At 37.0% G+C, this 14706-nt stretch overlaps 1 protein-coding gene across 4 annotated transcripts in view; it reads left to right on the top strand.

The window, feature by feature from the left end:
- RAD50 (RAD50 double strand break repair protein) overlaps positions 1-14706 on the top strand; it is a 252253-nt gene that overhangs the window by 212767 nt on the left and 24780 nt on the right. For all 4 annotated transcript variants that reach the window (XM_059888479.1, XM_059888481.1, XM_059888480.1 and 1 more), the window contains 7 exon segments: positions 571-697; positions 1340-1533; positions 3761-3871; positions 4313-4405; positions 4490-4603; positions 11363-11490; positions 13388-13612. In XM_059888479.1, the coding sequence (XP_059744462.1) occupies positions 571-697; positions 1340-1533; positions 3761-3871; positions 4313-4405; positions 4490-4603; positions 11363-11490; positions 13388-13612 (992 nt within the window).

Below are 14706 nucleotides of genomic sequence, written 5' to 3'. Positions count from 1 at the left end.
ATAAAGAAAGCTGAGTGCCGAGGAACTGATGCTTTTGAACTGTGGTGTTGGAGAAGACTCTTGAGAGTCCCTTGGACTGCAAGGAGATCAAACCAGTCAATCTTAAAGGAAATCAGTCCTGAATATTTATTGGAAGGACTGATGCTGAAGCCAAAACTCCAGTACTTTGGCCACCTGATGTGAATAACTGACTCACTGGAAAAGACCCTGATGCTGGGGAAGATTGAAGGCAGGAGAAGAAGGGGACGACAGAGGATGAGATGATTGGATGGCATCACCGACTCAATGGACATGAGTTTGAGCAAGCTCCAGGTATTAGCGGTGGACAGGGAAGCCTGGCGTGCTGCAGTCCATGGAGTCGCAGAGTTGGATACGACTGAGCAACTGAACTGACTGACTGAAGCATAAAAATAATTTCATTTTTATTGTATTAAAATTTGTTAAAATTACGTCTGAGAACAGTTACAAATTAGATTTTTAAAATAATTAAAAGCAGTTAATTTTTAAAGATTTTGAATACTGATAATGTCATAAATTTCCTAAAGGAAATAACTTTTATTTATTCTTAAGATGGAACTAAAAGATGTTGAAAGAAAAATTGCACAGCAAGCAGCTAAACTCCAAGGACTAGATTTGGATCGAAGTGTTCAGCAAGTAAACCAGGAAAAACAAGAAAAACAACACAAATTAGATACAGGTAATAGAGTGTGTTTCTTTATAAAGACTTCAACATTCCAAGCATATGGTTTTTACCACTAATTTTATAACTATTATGTGGACAAGGAACAGTCTTCCAGTCAATGGTATAGTCACTTTCTTTTCTCAAAAGCATCACTTCTTTGTTTCCTTTCTGTCCAGAACAGACTTTGAATAATAGGAACTTTTAAATAATTAGTAATAGATGGAAAGTAAAAGTTGCTCAGTCATGTCCAGCTCTTTGTGACCACATGGACTATAGAGTCCATGGATTTCTCCAGGCCAGAATACTGGAGTGGGTAGCCTTTCCTTTCTCCAGGGGATCTTCCCAACCCAGCGATTGAACCCAGGTCTCCTGCATTGCAGGCGGATTCTTTACCAGCTGAGCCACAAGGAAACCCCAAATAATAGATAAGCTGTTCTCTTTCTCAGTCATACCTGTCCTGTGAGCTCACGCATGGCTGTTGGGGCAGCAGGCGGGTTTGGGAGCTGGATAAATTGTTCTGGCATTTTTCTTGCAGTGGGTGGAACCCACAGAAACTCAGCCTTTGTGAATGCCACAGACCTATAAACGGGAAAGATGTTACTTGTAGTATTTTCTGTGCCCTTCCACTAATCACTGTATGGATGTGTTCTCATGCAGTTTCTAGTAAGATAGAATTGAACCGTAAGCTTATACAGGACCAGCAGGAACAGATTCAACACCTAAAAAGCACAACAAATGAACTTAAATCAGAGAAACTTCAGATATCCACTAATTTACAACGTCGTCAGCAGCTAGAGGAACAGACTGTGGAATTATCCACTGAAGTTCAGTCCTTACACAGAGAAATAAAGGTAAAAGCATTCATATATATTTGTTTTTAAAATTAGTTCAGATATATGAAATGCTCTTTTTGGGACAATGGCCAAAATATGGTTATTGTGAGAATCAAATCAAAATGGTATACAGAACTTGTACTAATAGGAAAAGACTTCTGGGAGAAGATTTACTGGCCATAATAAGAAAGAACTGGCTGCCTGGTTAAGTAGTAAACTTCCTATTACTGGGGGTGGTCTGGTGGTGGCTGCTAACTCCATATAAGGATTCCTACTTGTACTGGAGATTTGTCTTATCTAAAAATCCCACATGGATGGCAGCTACTGCCTCTCAGACATAGCACTCTTTTTTGATTCCAGATGTAATTTCAGCGTACTTCCCACTACAATCAGCAGGCACTGAGTTGACACGTGGAATGGAACCTAATTGGCATCCCTCATCTAGTTTAATCAAACCTAAGTAAAAAGTGAAAGTGAGAGTCGCTTGGTCATGTCCGACTCTTGGCGATCCCACGGACTCTACAGTCCGTGGAATTCTCCAGGCCAGAATACTGGAGTAGGTAGCTCTTCCCTTCTCCAGGGTATCTTCCCAACCCAGGGATCGAAGCCAGATCTCCTGTGTTGCAGGTGGATTCTTTACCAGCTGAACCACCAGGGAAGCCCCCAATCAAACCTAAGACTCAGCCAATTAAATTTTTGAACAGTTTTATAAAAAATAGTCTTATCTAGGTTTATAACCATGCACATTCAGTAAGAACTAAGTATATTACTGAATCTGTTGTTACTATAAATGTTTCTTAAGTAGTTTTAGATTACAGAATATCAGAGGCTTAGAGGATCGTATAAATAGTAGTACTACCTTTTTTATTTTTTATAAAAAATAAACATTGTGACATGTAAACTATTGTATCTCATTTTGCATTCAGTGTATCATTTTGGTAAATGTGACAAAATTTCCTTCTTATAGAAAAAGAAGTTGAGACTTCCAGATATCCCATGATTTGTCCAAGTTCATACAGTTAGAAGGAGACAGAGTTAATTTACTGGTATATATCTTATGATATGTAAGACATTTGACTTCCTACCATACCTAACCACTTCCTAATATAAAATATACCACAACTGAACTAATTCTGAACAATTGTTTCTACCTTTATGAATTCACTTAGGTACTTCAGGATCTTTTGAGGATCAGGGTTTTGAACAATGGTTATATTATGCTATAGAGATGTTGCAAGGCCAAATGATGTGGTCTTCTGTTTAAAAGTTTTTTGAAAACCCCTTTCTTTCCAAAATAAGTCAGGACACATCTACATCAATGTACTAGTATGGTTTAAAATTACCATAAAATATCTACTTAGCTTCAGCAAGCTAAGCTTAATGTCAAAAGTTCCTTTATGATCATATTTCCATCTGTGAAAGAAAGAACTGAACTGAAAGAGCTTTCCTGTTCTTCAGTTACACAGAGCTGATATGGACCCCTACAAACTCAGGAAAATGTGTACCTGAAGCCACATGCTCATAACTGGAAGCACATAGCATAGATTAAGAATCAAGTCAGTGATCTAAAAAGAAATGATACAAATGAACTTACAAAACAGAAGGAGACTCACAGACTTAGAGAAAGAACGTATGGTTGCCGGGCTGGGGAGGGATGAGGGAAAGGGATAATTAGAGAGTTTGGGGTATACATGTACACACCACTGTATTTAAAATGGATTACCAGCAAGGACCTACTGTGTAGCACACAGAACTCTGCTCAGTGTTATATGGCAGCCTGGATAGGAGAGGAGTTTGGGGGAGAATGGATACATGTACATGTATGGCTCAGTCCCTTCCCTGTTCATCTGAAACTGTCACAGCATTGTTAATTGGCTATACCCCAAGACAAAATTAAAATTTTGAAAAGAAAAAAAGAAGTCAGTATAGCATATATACTTGCTGGACACAGTATAGCATAGTGGCTAAAAGAGTGACTCTGGAGTTGAATGAGATTTGAATCCTGGCTCCTTCGTTTACTGGTTTAGGGGACCCTGGACAAATCATTTCTGTGCTCATCTGAAATTTAGCATGAAAATAATGGTACTTTTCTCATAGGGTTGTTGAAAGGAGCAAATGAATGATTTAATCTTTTAAATGATTTTTAAAGCCTGGTACATAGAAAGTGGTTTTATTATAACTATGAAGTGTGAAATATGATAATGTAATGCTATTATATAAGGTCTTATATTTTTTATATCTTTAGGATGCTAAAGAGCAGCTAAGCCCTTTGGAAACAACACTGGAAAAATTTCAGCAGGAGAAAGAAGAATTAATCAACAAAAAGAATACAAGCCACAGAACAGCACAAGATAAAGTAAGATTTTGTTTATTATATATTTATCAAAAACATTTTTTTAATTATTATATTAAAAGCACCAAGTTGGACACTGGTATTTCACATGAAATTAAAAGCATGATAAAATGATATTTGTGACATAATCTTTTTTAAATAAGGATTAATTGTAAATTATTTTACTTTTTTGGTATTATTTTGCTTCTTGATGTAAACTATTAATAGAAGTTTGAGAATTGAGAGCTTTTAATCTAATCCCATAGGTAATAAAGGGAGGTCATAAAATTTGATTTGAGATAAAATGTGTCAGTGATGGAAACTGGAACCCAGCGTTTCTAACTTCCAAGCCCATGTTTCACTGTATGCTCCTGTTAAGTTTTTGTTACCTTAATATAAGATATTCCTTGGAAATAAATCTTCCTAAATGCCTACGCCCAATATTTAATAAACATTTTTCTACAGATAAATGAAATCAAAGAGAAGGTTAAAAATATTCACAGTTACATGAAAGACATTGAGAATTATATTCAAGATGGAAAAGATGACTATAAGAAGGTAATTAAAACTACTTAATTGAATATAATTTAAAATGATTTGTTTATATTTTTATTTCTTATACTTAAATTTTCTTTTTTGTAGCAAAAAGAAACTGAACTTAATAAAGTAATAGCTCAACTAAGTGAATGCGATAAACACAAAGAAAAGATTAATAAGGAAATGGGAATCATGAGACAAGATATTGATACACAGAAGGTAGGTCCTTTTTTTGCTGATGATTTATGGTGGTTTTTATACCAGTAACATTCTTATCTTTTTTATTTTTTACTCTTCAATACTTGCATTGAGTAGATATGAAAACAGTAGGGAAAAGCAATTCTTATGTATATATTTATATAAAAAATATGTTTCTCTTTTACGTTATTAAGAGACAAAGCAAATTTTCCTGTGGCATGATAAAAAGAGACATTTTCATTTGTAAAAGGAAATTTAAAAAAAGTATACTTGGTGTAACTTAAGTTATTGTGATTTTTTTGAGCATAACATTTTTTTTCTGATTGTATTCTTTTTTTTATTGAACTATATTTGGATTACAATGTTGTGTCAGTTACTGCTGTACAGTGACGTGACTCAGTTATGTATTACATACACACTCTTTTTCATATTCTTGTCCATTATGGTTTATCACAGGATATCGATGTAGTTCCCTGTGCTGTACAGTAGGCCTTTGTTGTTTATCCATTCTCTGTATACCAGTTTGCATCTGCTAATCCCAACTCCCAGTCCCCAGCCTCTCTCACATCCCTCCCCCTTGGCAACCACTAGTCTTTCTGTGTCCATGATTCTGTTTCATGTGTGTGCATGCATGCTCAATCATGTCTGATTCTTTGTGACCCCATGGAATGTAGCCCACCAGGCTCCTCTGTCCATGGGATTTCTCAGGCAAGAATACTGGAGTGGGTTACCATTTCCTTCTCCAGGGGATTTTCCTGACTCAGGGATTGAACCCGCGTCTCTTGCATCTCCTGTAGTGGCAGGCGGATTCTTTACCACTGTGCCACCATAGGTTCATTTGTATCATATTTTAGATTCTCTATATAAACGATATCATATGGTATTTGTCTTTGTTTTTCTGACTTCAGGTAGTGTAATCTTTAGTGGCATCCATGTTGCTGCAGATAGTTATTTTCATTCTTTTTAATGGCTGAGCAATACTCCATATGTATGTACACATCTTTATTCATCTGTCAGTGGACGTTTAGGTTACTTCCATGGCTTGGCTATTGTGAATAGTGCTGCTGTGAAGGTGGGGCTGCATGTATCTTTTTGAATTATAATTTCATCGGGATGTATGCCCACGAGTGGGATTGCTGGTTCATATGGTAATTGTTTTCAATTTTCTGAGGAACCTCCATACCATTTTTCCACAGTGGCTGCACCAATTTATAGTCCCACCAACAGTGTAGGAGGGTTCCCTGAGAAAAGCAATTCTAATAACATCGTGATTTCTTCTTTCCTTTTTTGTTTTCAGTAAGAGACTTCCTTGGTAAAAATTTAAACATAAAAACATAAAAGTCTCCCTCCCCTGCTGACAATTGTCAGTCTCACTTCTCTATGTTATTCTTAAATGTTGTAAGTAGACTATATTGTTTTTCATTTGATTCCTTTATTTGCTTTCTCTATTAAAGAAGTTGATTTCTACTGTATAATTAAAATCACATTGAGAAGAAAATTTTCAACATGTCTTATATGAACATAATGGTTAATATCCTTAAAAACTATACCATTTCTCTGTTCTTGCTGTTTTGAACAAAATTTGATGTTTGAATGCTTTAAACACTTGGTTATAAATAATGGTTAAAATCTCTTTAAAGATTAGCCATATCTACAGATTCTCTGGCCATAGTGCCAGGAATGTTAAATATGAGTATCAGTTCAGTTCAGTCGCTCAGTCGTGTCCGACTCTTTGTGACCCAATGAACCACAGCATGCCAGGCCTCCCTGTCCATTACCAACTCCCAGAGTTTACCCAAACTCATGTTCATTGAGTCGGTGATGCCATCCAACCATCTCATCCTCTGTCGTCCCCTTCTCCTCCTGCTCTCAATCTTTCCCAGCATCAGGGTCTTTTCAAATGAGTCAGACCTTCGCATCAGGTGGCCAAAGTATTGGAGTTTCAGCTTCAGCATCAGTCCTTCCCATATGAGTATCAGTCAGAGGTAAATCGAATCTCTGCTATCTAATAAATGCTATATAAATTCATGTTGCATATATAATAGTTACCATTAGCTTATTATGTGTGTTTTCTATTTAAGATCACAATCTATAAATAAAGTCCATACAACTATATAGAGATAATTAAGATAATACCAGTCCGTGACCCTTTTCAAGTTGATGGTCTAAATTTAGTAGATCTGACTACATTAGTTTACTTTTATAACCTACCTTGTTTTAGAAGTTGTTTACTAATTATTTACATAAAGCAATGCTAAGTAATAATGAGAAAATGAAACAGTGTAGAAATAAGGATAAGAAGAAGGCAGTGAAGCAGGAGAGTACTAAGTATATAAAATGTAGGCCATGAAATCTGATATGCTTGCTGAAGATCTCAGTAGTCACATGAAAAGAGAAAGTCATAATTAAGATTCACATTGTCTCAAAACTAAAAACAAACCAGTTTCTTGGACTGAGACCAGAGAAAAATGTCTCTGTAGGCATTCATGGAAAGAAAGGAAGACACTGTATAGATTAATGGAAACCAGGTCTTCAACAAACTTCATGAGGCCTTTTTTTTTTTTTACAGTGTGTTTCAGTACCTTTATTATCCCCTGAGGAAGGTTCTATAGAAGGTGGTATGCTTGGAGCCTAAAATAAACGTTAGAGTGTTTGGAGAGCAAAAGTTAGCTATCAGTTCATTTCAGTTCAGTCACCCACTCTTTGCAACCCCATGAATCGCAGCACGCCAGGCCTCCCTGTCCATCACCAACTCCCGGAGTTCACCCAAACCCACGTCCATCGAGTCGGTGATGCCATCCAGCCATCTCATCCTCTGTCGTCCCCTTCTCCTCCTGCCCCCAATCCCTCCCAGCATCAGAGTCTTTTCCAATGAGTCAACTCTTCACATGAGGTGGCCAAAGTATTGGAGTTAGCTATAGGCACCTATCAAAATCACATGGGTTTTCCCCACTCCTAAGTATATAACCAAGAACTTAAAATATATATTTGCAAGCTGCTGCCACTGCTGCTAAGTCACTTCAGTCATGTCTGACTCTATGCAACCCCATAGACAACAGCCCACCAGGCTCCCCCGTCCCTGGGATTCTCCAGGCAAGAACACTGGAGTGGGTTGCCTTCCCTCTCCAATGCATGAACGGAAAAGTGAAAGTGAAGTCGCTCAGTCGTGTCTGACTCTTAGCGACCCCATGGACTGCAGCCTACCAGGCTTCTCATCCATGGGATTTTCTAGGCGAGAGTACTAGAGTGGGTTGCCATTGCCCGCTCCAATATATTTGCATAAAATATGGAAAACAGCCCAAAGTGGTTATCACCTGATGAATGGATGAACAGAATGTGGTATATTCATATATATTTGCCAGGAATCTCCAGAGAAACAGAACCAATAAGAGACTGATAAATACAGATAAAGATATAGACAAAGATAGTTATCGTAAGGAATTAACTCAAGTGATTGTGGAGGCTGAGAATTCCCAAGATTTGTGGTTGGCAAGCTGGAGACCTAGGAGAGTTGATGGTGTAGTTCTGGCCTGAGAACTAGGAGAGCTAAAATATTCTCGATCCAAGAAGAGCCAAGGTTTCACCTTAAATATGAAGACAGGGAAAAAAAAAAACACCATCCCAGCTCATACAGTCAGGCAGGATGATTGTTCAGGTCTTTAGTTGACTGGATATGGCCCATCCACATTAGGAAGGGCAGTCTGCTTTATTCCGTCTACCAATTTAAATTTTAATCTCACCCAGAATCATAGACAGAATAATGTTTGACCAGTGTCTAGGCACCCTGTGGTGTCAAGTTAACATATAAAATTAACCGTCACGGAATATTAGTGAAGTCACTTAGTTGTGTCCAACTCTTTGTGACCCCATGGACTGTAGCCTACCAGGCTCCTTTGTCCATGGGATTTTCCAGGCAATAGTACTGGAGTGGATTGCCATTTCCTTCTCCAGGTTATCTTCCCGACCCAGGGATCGAACCCAGGTCTTCCGCATTGTAGACAGACGCTTTACCGTCTGAGCTACCAGGGAAGTCCTCATGGAATATTACTCAACCATTAAAAGTAAGGAAATAATAGATGCTCTAATCTGGACAAACCTTGAAAGCATTATGCTTGAATGAAAGAAGTCAGTCACAAAAGACCATATTGTATGATTCTATTAACATGAAATGTATAGAATAGGCAAATCATAGAGGCAGAAAACAGATTAGTGTTGCTTGGGAAGGAGAGAAAAGGGAATAGAGAGTGACTACTAATGGGTGTGGAGTTTGGGGGGGGCAATAAAATGTGCTGGAATTAGCACTTTATGAATACACCAAAACCACTGAATTGTACACTTTAAAGTGGCAAATTTTATGGTATATGAATTACACCTCAATTAAAAAAAATAAATCACCTGGGTTATTGAAAATACACATCTGTCTCCATTCCACATCAATAAATCAGAACCTCTGGGGCATGGGCAGAGGCATGTATTGTTAAAGGTCCTCAGGGGTTCCGATGTATCCCATTAACTATATATCAGTTCCTGAGTCAGAGCACTGTATAGCTTTCAGGAAATTGCTCTATAAGTGACATTTTCCCCAACTAGACTTTTGGTGAATTTTGGAATGTAGTTTATTCAGCATATGACTCTATCACAGGTACCTGTAATGCAGCTAATTTTCATGTTTCCTTTAGGTGGCAAACCGCATGCGTTAACTACTCTCTGAACTGAGTGATTGGGATTACTATCAAACAGTTGAAGAACCTAACAGCATATTTATGTACTTAAGCCCTGTTAATTTACTCCACAGAATTTAAAAATTTGGAAGTTTAATAATCTTCCTCATTTTTCAGATGAAGGAAACTGGAGGTGACCTGACTTGCCAAAGGTCATAAAAGTAACAGAGTCGAAGTTGACCCTACATCGTCAAATTGCTAGTATAATGGAAAAACAGTTTTATGACTGCATCTAGTTTTCTCTGATACTTTATCTCCTTCCTCTGATATTTTATATTTTGAAGACTGTAACTGGAATTTTTACTGCTTAAAGTACAGCACAGATTGGACCCAAAAAATATTTCACTAGCTTATTGAGCTAAGCACTGTATTTAGTACTTTTTATATACGATAACTATTTTAATATTCAAAGTAATTCTCTTGACAGGTGGTATTATTATCCCTATGTTACAAGTAAACTGAGGCTCAGAGAATTTAAACTAGTTTGCCCGAGTCATCCTGTTTGAAAGTTGCAATGCTGAGATCTGAGCCTAGGTATACCTGACTTCAAAGCCTATATACTCTTTAACTACTGTGCTGTATACTGTCTTCCTGAATGAAAAAGCAATCAGAAGCTGACCTGAAAGAAAGAAATCTCTAGCTTTCTGGTGACCATGCAGGCTAACAGACCAGGAACATTATTTCACGCAAAAAATCAGTCTCACCTAAGAATGTGATAGCCCTTCAGAGAATCCTTTCAGGTATTCATGAAAGCAAATTCCATTGTTCTGTTAGATAAAAGCAAGCAATGCCACATTCTTTTGTTCCTAATAAGGAAGAAGTATAAGCATAGTCCCCCATGGAAGAATCTTAGGGAGTCATAGCAGCTGTGGTGGTACATTAGGTTGCCTTGGCAACAAAAGGTAGTTTACAACTATATCATTTTCGTCGTCTCTAGCTTATAATGATGCCTTTAATAGATATGTATAATTTACATTATTAGTTCTAGGAAGACTGAAAGGAGCCTTAATGAAGTTAAAAAAAAAAAAAAAAAACACCAGCAAAACTCGGAATAGTGATTTATAGATGGGCAGGATTGGATGTGAACATTAAGCATGTGAGAGAAGTGGCTTCCCTTCTGATCTCCCACTTCCCAAAACCGTGGTGACTCTGGTGTCATTACTTTGGCAACAAAATGTTATCAAAGATCTGCCTCCTCCCCTCACCCCCACTTCCCTCCACACTGAGTTTTTTTCAGGTTGCTGTAGAAGGGTCTTCTTTGAAAAGGCCTGACTCCAAACTTAAGGTAAATTTTTTATATTCAGGCTCTTTTGGGCCAAGCCACCATTTTTTTGCAGGAAGACTTTTTCTCCCTAAGCTGCAAAGAGTCAACTTATAAATTGTATTCTGTTCATCTCTTGACAACATAGTCCATTATAATCACCAGGGAAACTACTGAAATAATTGTGGTGCTGCCACCAGATGATTTAATGGTTGCTTTTTAAGGACAAAACTACTCAACAAGAACAGCTAAATTTAAAGTTTTTCAGTTCCATTCAGTGGCCAGAAAAAAATGTCTTCAAGTATATAGACATACTATTTTTGTGAAATTTCTTACTGCCTTGTCAGCTTGAAGGTAAAGATCTTATCGGACATACAGTATATAATGGTCTTGGCACATGTTAGTAGACAAATACAACTAGGGAAAAAAAGTGGGGGAGTCTTCGATAGTAGTCTTGCTCTCTTGTATCTCTTAGATCAGTGGGCTCCATTTTGAGGTTCTTAGGAAAGATGATCCTATGGGGCCTAGGTATGAAATACTGAAGATCTAGTTGTAGCGTTTTCTCTCATCATTTAAATGTCTGTTTTGTGTGTATATGGGCCTTCCAGATTTGTCTAGGCCTGGAGGTCCCTTTACACTGGCTTCTCCCTCTACCGAGTTACACGTGAGTCTAAGGCAGAATTAGACTCATTAGACTCAGAATTCATAGCAGGTAACTGCCTGTTGCCAGTTACCTGCTATGAATCACATGTTGGTAACTTGATTGTTTTTGTTAATGAATTTAATATTTACATTTAGATACAAGAAAGGTGGCTACAGGATAACCTTACTTTAAGAAAAAGAAATGAAGAACTAAAAGAAGTTGAAGAAGAAAGAAAACAACATTTGAAGGAAATGGGTCAAATGCAGGTTTTACAAATGAAAAAGTACGTTTTTAAAAATATTTAGTTTAAATAAAGGTCCTTATTATTGACATGTGAAATATATTCAATGCATTTTTTTTTTTTTTTAAAGAATTTAAACCTGTGGCCGAAGTGTCCTTTCAAACTTGAAAGAAGGTGGGCACTTGCATACAAATATGTTTAATGGCTTTATAAACCAAATTACTGAAGAAGTAGTAACACAGAATTTATAGTCACATTGTAACTATGCAGTGATAGCCAGTATTAAAAATACCTAATTCACAGACTTTAGCAAGCCTGCTTCACAAGTTAATGATAGAAAGACTGTCTGGCCTCTGAACCCTGCCTGGGTCAGTGCTTACACATTCTGTAATTGCTAGTGGAGCTACAGCCAGTTCTTTGTCCTTGGTGACCCATTGTACATGGTCCCGGGTATAATTATGTGCCAGCCAGAGCCTTTGATTAATTAGATTCTTCTTTCATCTGGTTTTGTTGGTACTTACTATAGTTGCTATCTTCCTGCTACAGCAGAAAAGATTTTATTCTTGGTTTCTTTGCCTTAGGAATTCTGTAGGAAGCTGGTTGATGCTGAGGCATTAGTCTGGTGTTAAAGGTTGTACTAGCCAGAGTTTTTGGTCCCACCTCAGCTGGTTAGATATACTCATTCATTCAGCCATTCCTTATGGAATTTTCATTTTTCTTCTTGACTTCACAAAGAAATCTGGATCAAAGAATGCTTATGTTTTTCTGAAAGATATAATAAATTGAAATTTAATTTAGTTATTAAAACCTAACAAATATTTACTCCTGTGTTATTGTAAGTTCTCTTAGTTTGGCCATTTTCAATCTCATATATCAAGGAAATAAGACTTAACTAGAAGAGCTCTTTATCTTTCAGCCTGTTTGTTTTTTATGCATTAGGACACTGAGACCCAGAAAAAAAAGATAATAGGAAATTAGAATGAAAGCCAGGAACATGACCCAGATATCCTAGCTTCCAGGCTGCACTATTTAACATTGTAATGTTGGTGCTCTTGGTGCCAAGTTGGGCGGGGGGAAAGCTTATAGAAAAAGCCTTTAAATGAAACCGTATATTCCTTGCTACTAAAGACCAAAATCAGATATTTTTATAATTCCTTCTGTAATTGGCACATAAAAGTGCTTTTCACATTCATTCAGACTGCTAAGCACAACTGCTCTTTTTCAAACCTGTCTTCAACCAGGACACAACAGCAGTGTCAACAAAACAGAAATCAGGCCAGTTCTTTAAGTATATTCATAAACTTGAGAGGCGTGCTTGGCAAATAAGAGGACATTTAATAAGTAATTGTTGAATGAAAATTTTTAAAGCATATGTTAAAATCTGCATTACCTACCAAGTTATGATAAAAGTTTAAGTATTTTACTTTTTGATCAGTGTGATGCTTTTTATACTTATGTAAGAGAAATTTTGTTTTCATAGAGGAAAATAAACTATTAGTAGTATTACTGCATAAATTAATAGTTTGAGATAAAATTTTATTTTGTCTAACATACTGTGAACAAACTGATGAAACCTGTTAGTAACTGCTCAGAGTTGTGCACTTAGTTCACAATGAGAAGTTCGTAAACTTGCAATATTAATCGCCAGAAGTACTTTACTTAGGTTAATGTGTAAACATCAGGAACTTTTTCAGTGTTCACGTGTTATGAGAGTACTTTATTCAGCACACACAAATCAGCTATTTAGAAACCTGGATGCTTCAGAGACGTGAAAAGAAGAAAGTTTTCTGTGGTACTGAAGCCGTAAAGAAAAAGCAAGGGAAGACTGTATTCTGGCTGCAAAGAGGATGGTTTATTGATCTAGCTGAAGAAATCGGGCTTTTCTACTGTAGGCTGCTAAAATCTAAAAATGGTCCTCATTTGTTATTTTCCCTCCTAGTGAACATCAGAAGTTGGAAGAAAAAATAGACAATATAAAAAGAAATCACAGTTTGGCAATAGGACGACAGAAAGGTTATGAGGAAGAAATTATTCATTTTAAGAAAGAACTTCGAGAACCTCAATTTCGGGATGCTGAGGAAAAGTACAGGGAAATGATGATTATTATGAGAACAACAGAGCTTGTGAACAAGGATCTGGACATCTATTATAAGACCCTTGACCAGTAAGTACTGGGGATTTGGTTCCTACTGCAATCAGTATCAACTAGCATAATTTAGTCTTACCACTCCCTTTTAACTTTTTTAATGTATTTCATACCTAGCAGAGAATAGAAAAATATATGTATGTATGTTAAGTAAAGCATGCTTACTTAAATTACGAAATTAAGTTATAAGGCATATTAATATTAACGAGCATCATGATCCCACCCCCATACCCAATCTGAGAACTCTACCATTATCACTAACTACTGTCCACTGAGATGCTCCTCCTCATCTCAATCACTTGTCATCCCCACTCCCCGTAACTGCTGACACAGATTTTTCCTATCTCTGCCTTTAAAAAAATAATTTTGGAAAGTGTATCACTTTTTTAGCTTTTTTTAAAAAATGATTTTGTTTTGTTTTGCTTTTATTAAGTTGCTTATAGCTATGGTTTATGCATTTTCAGTGCTGTACAGAATTCTGTTGTGGAAATATACCGTAGTGTATCCATTTTCTGGTAGATGGAGTTTGGGTTGTTGCCAGGCCTTTGCTAATCTAACCCTTATTGCCAGGAGCATTTGTCGTGTTGTGGAGTAAAAATGAAGAGATTCTCTGGAGTACACGTGGGAGTAAAATTGCTGGGTTGCAGGGTATGCTCAGTTTCACAAAATAATGTTAAATTATTTTCCAAAGTAGTTTTAATGATTTATACCACTAACAGGATATAATAGTTACCTTTGATGTATATTGTGACATTGATTTTGCCGATTTTGTTTTTGCAGTTTAATGGGTTTTAAATGATAAATCATTATAGTCTTCATTTGTAAGTTCCTTGATTTAAAAAAAAAAATTTATTTCGGTTTTGCTGGGTCTTCATTACTGTGGGGCGTTTTTTTCTAGTTGTGGGGAGTGGAGGGCTACTCTCCAGTTGTGTTGTGCGGCTTCTCTCATTGCGTAGGCTTCTCTTGTTGTAGAGCACAGGCTTTAGGGTGTGTGGGCTTCAGGAGTTGCCATCCCTGTGCTCCAGAGCATAGGCTCAGTAATTGTGGCACACAGGCTCTCTAGTTGTGGCAGATGGGTTTTAGTTGCTCTACTGCTCTGGGATCTTCCTGGA

This window comes from Bos taurus, chromosome 7, assembly GCF_002263795.3.
Source record: "Bos taurus isolate L1 Dominette 01449 registration number 42190680 breed Hereford chromosome 7, ARS-UCD2.0, whole genome shotgun sequence".
NCBI lineage: Eukaryota > Metazoa > Chordata > Mammalia > Artiodactyla > Bovidae > Bos > Bos taurus.
The sequence above is the reverse complement of the archived record's forward strand: the minus strand, read 5'-3'. Positions and strand labels throughout refer to the sequence as shown.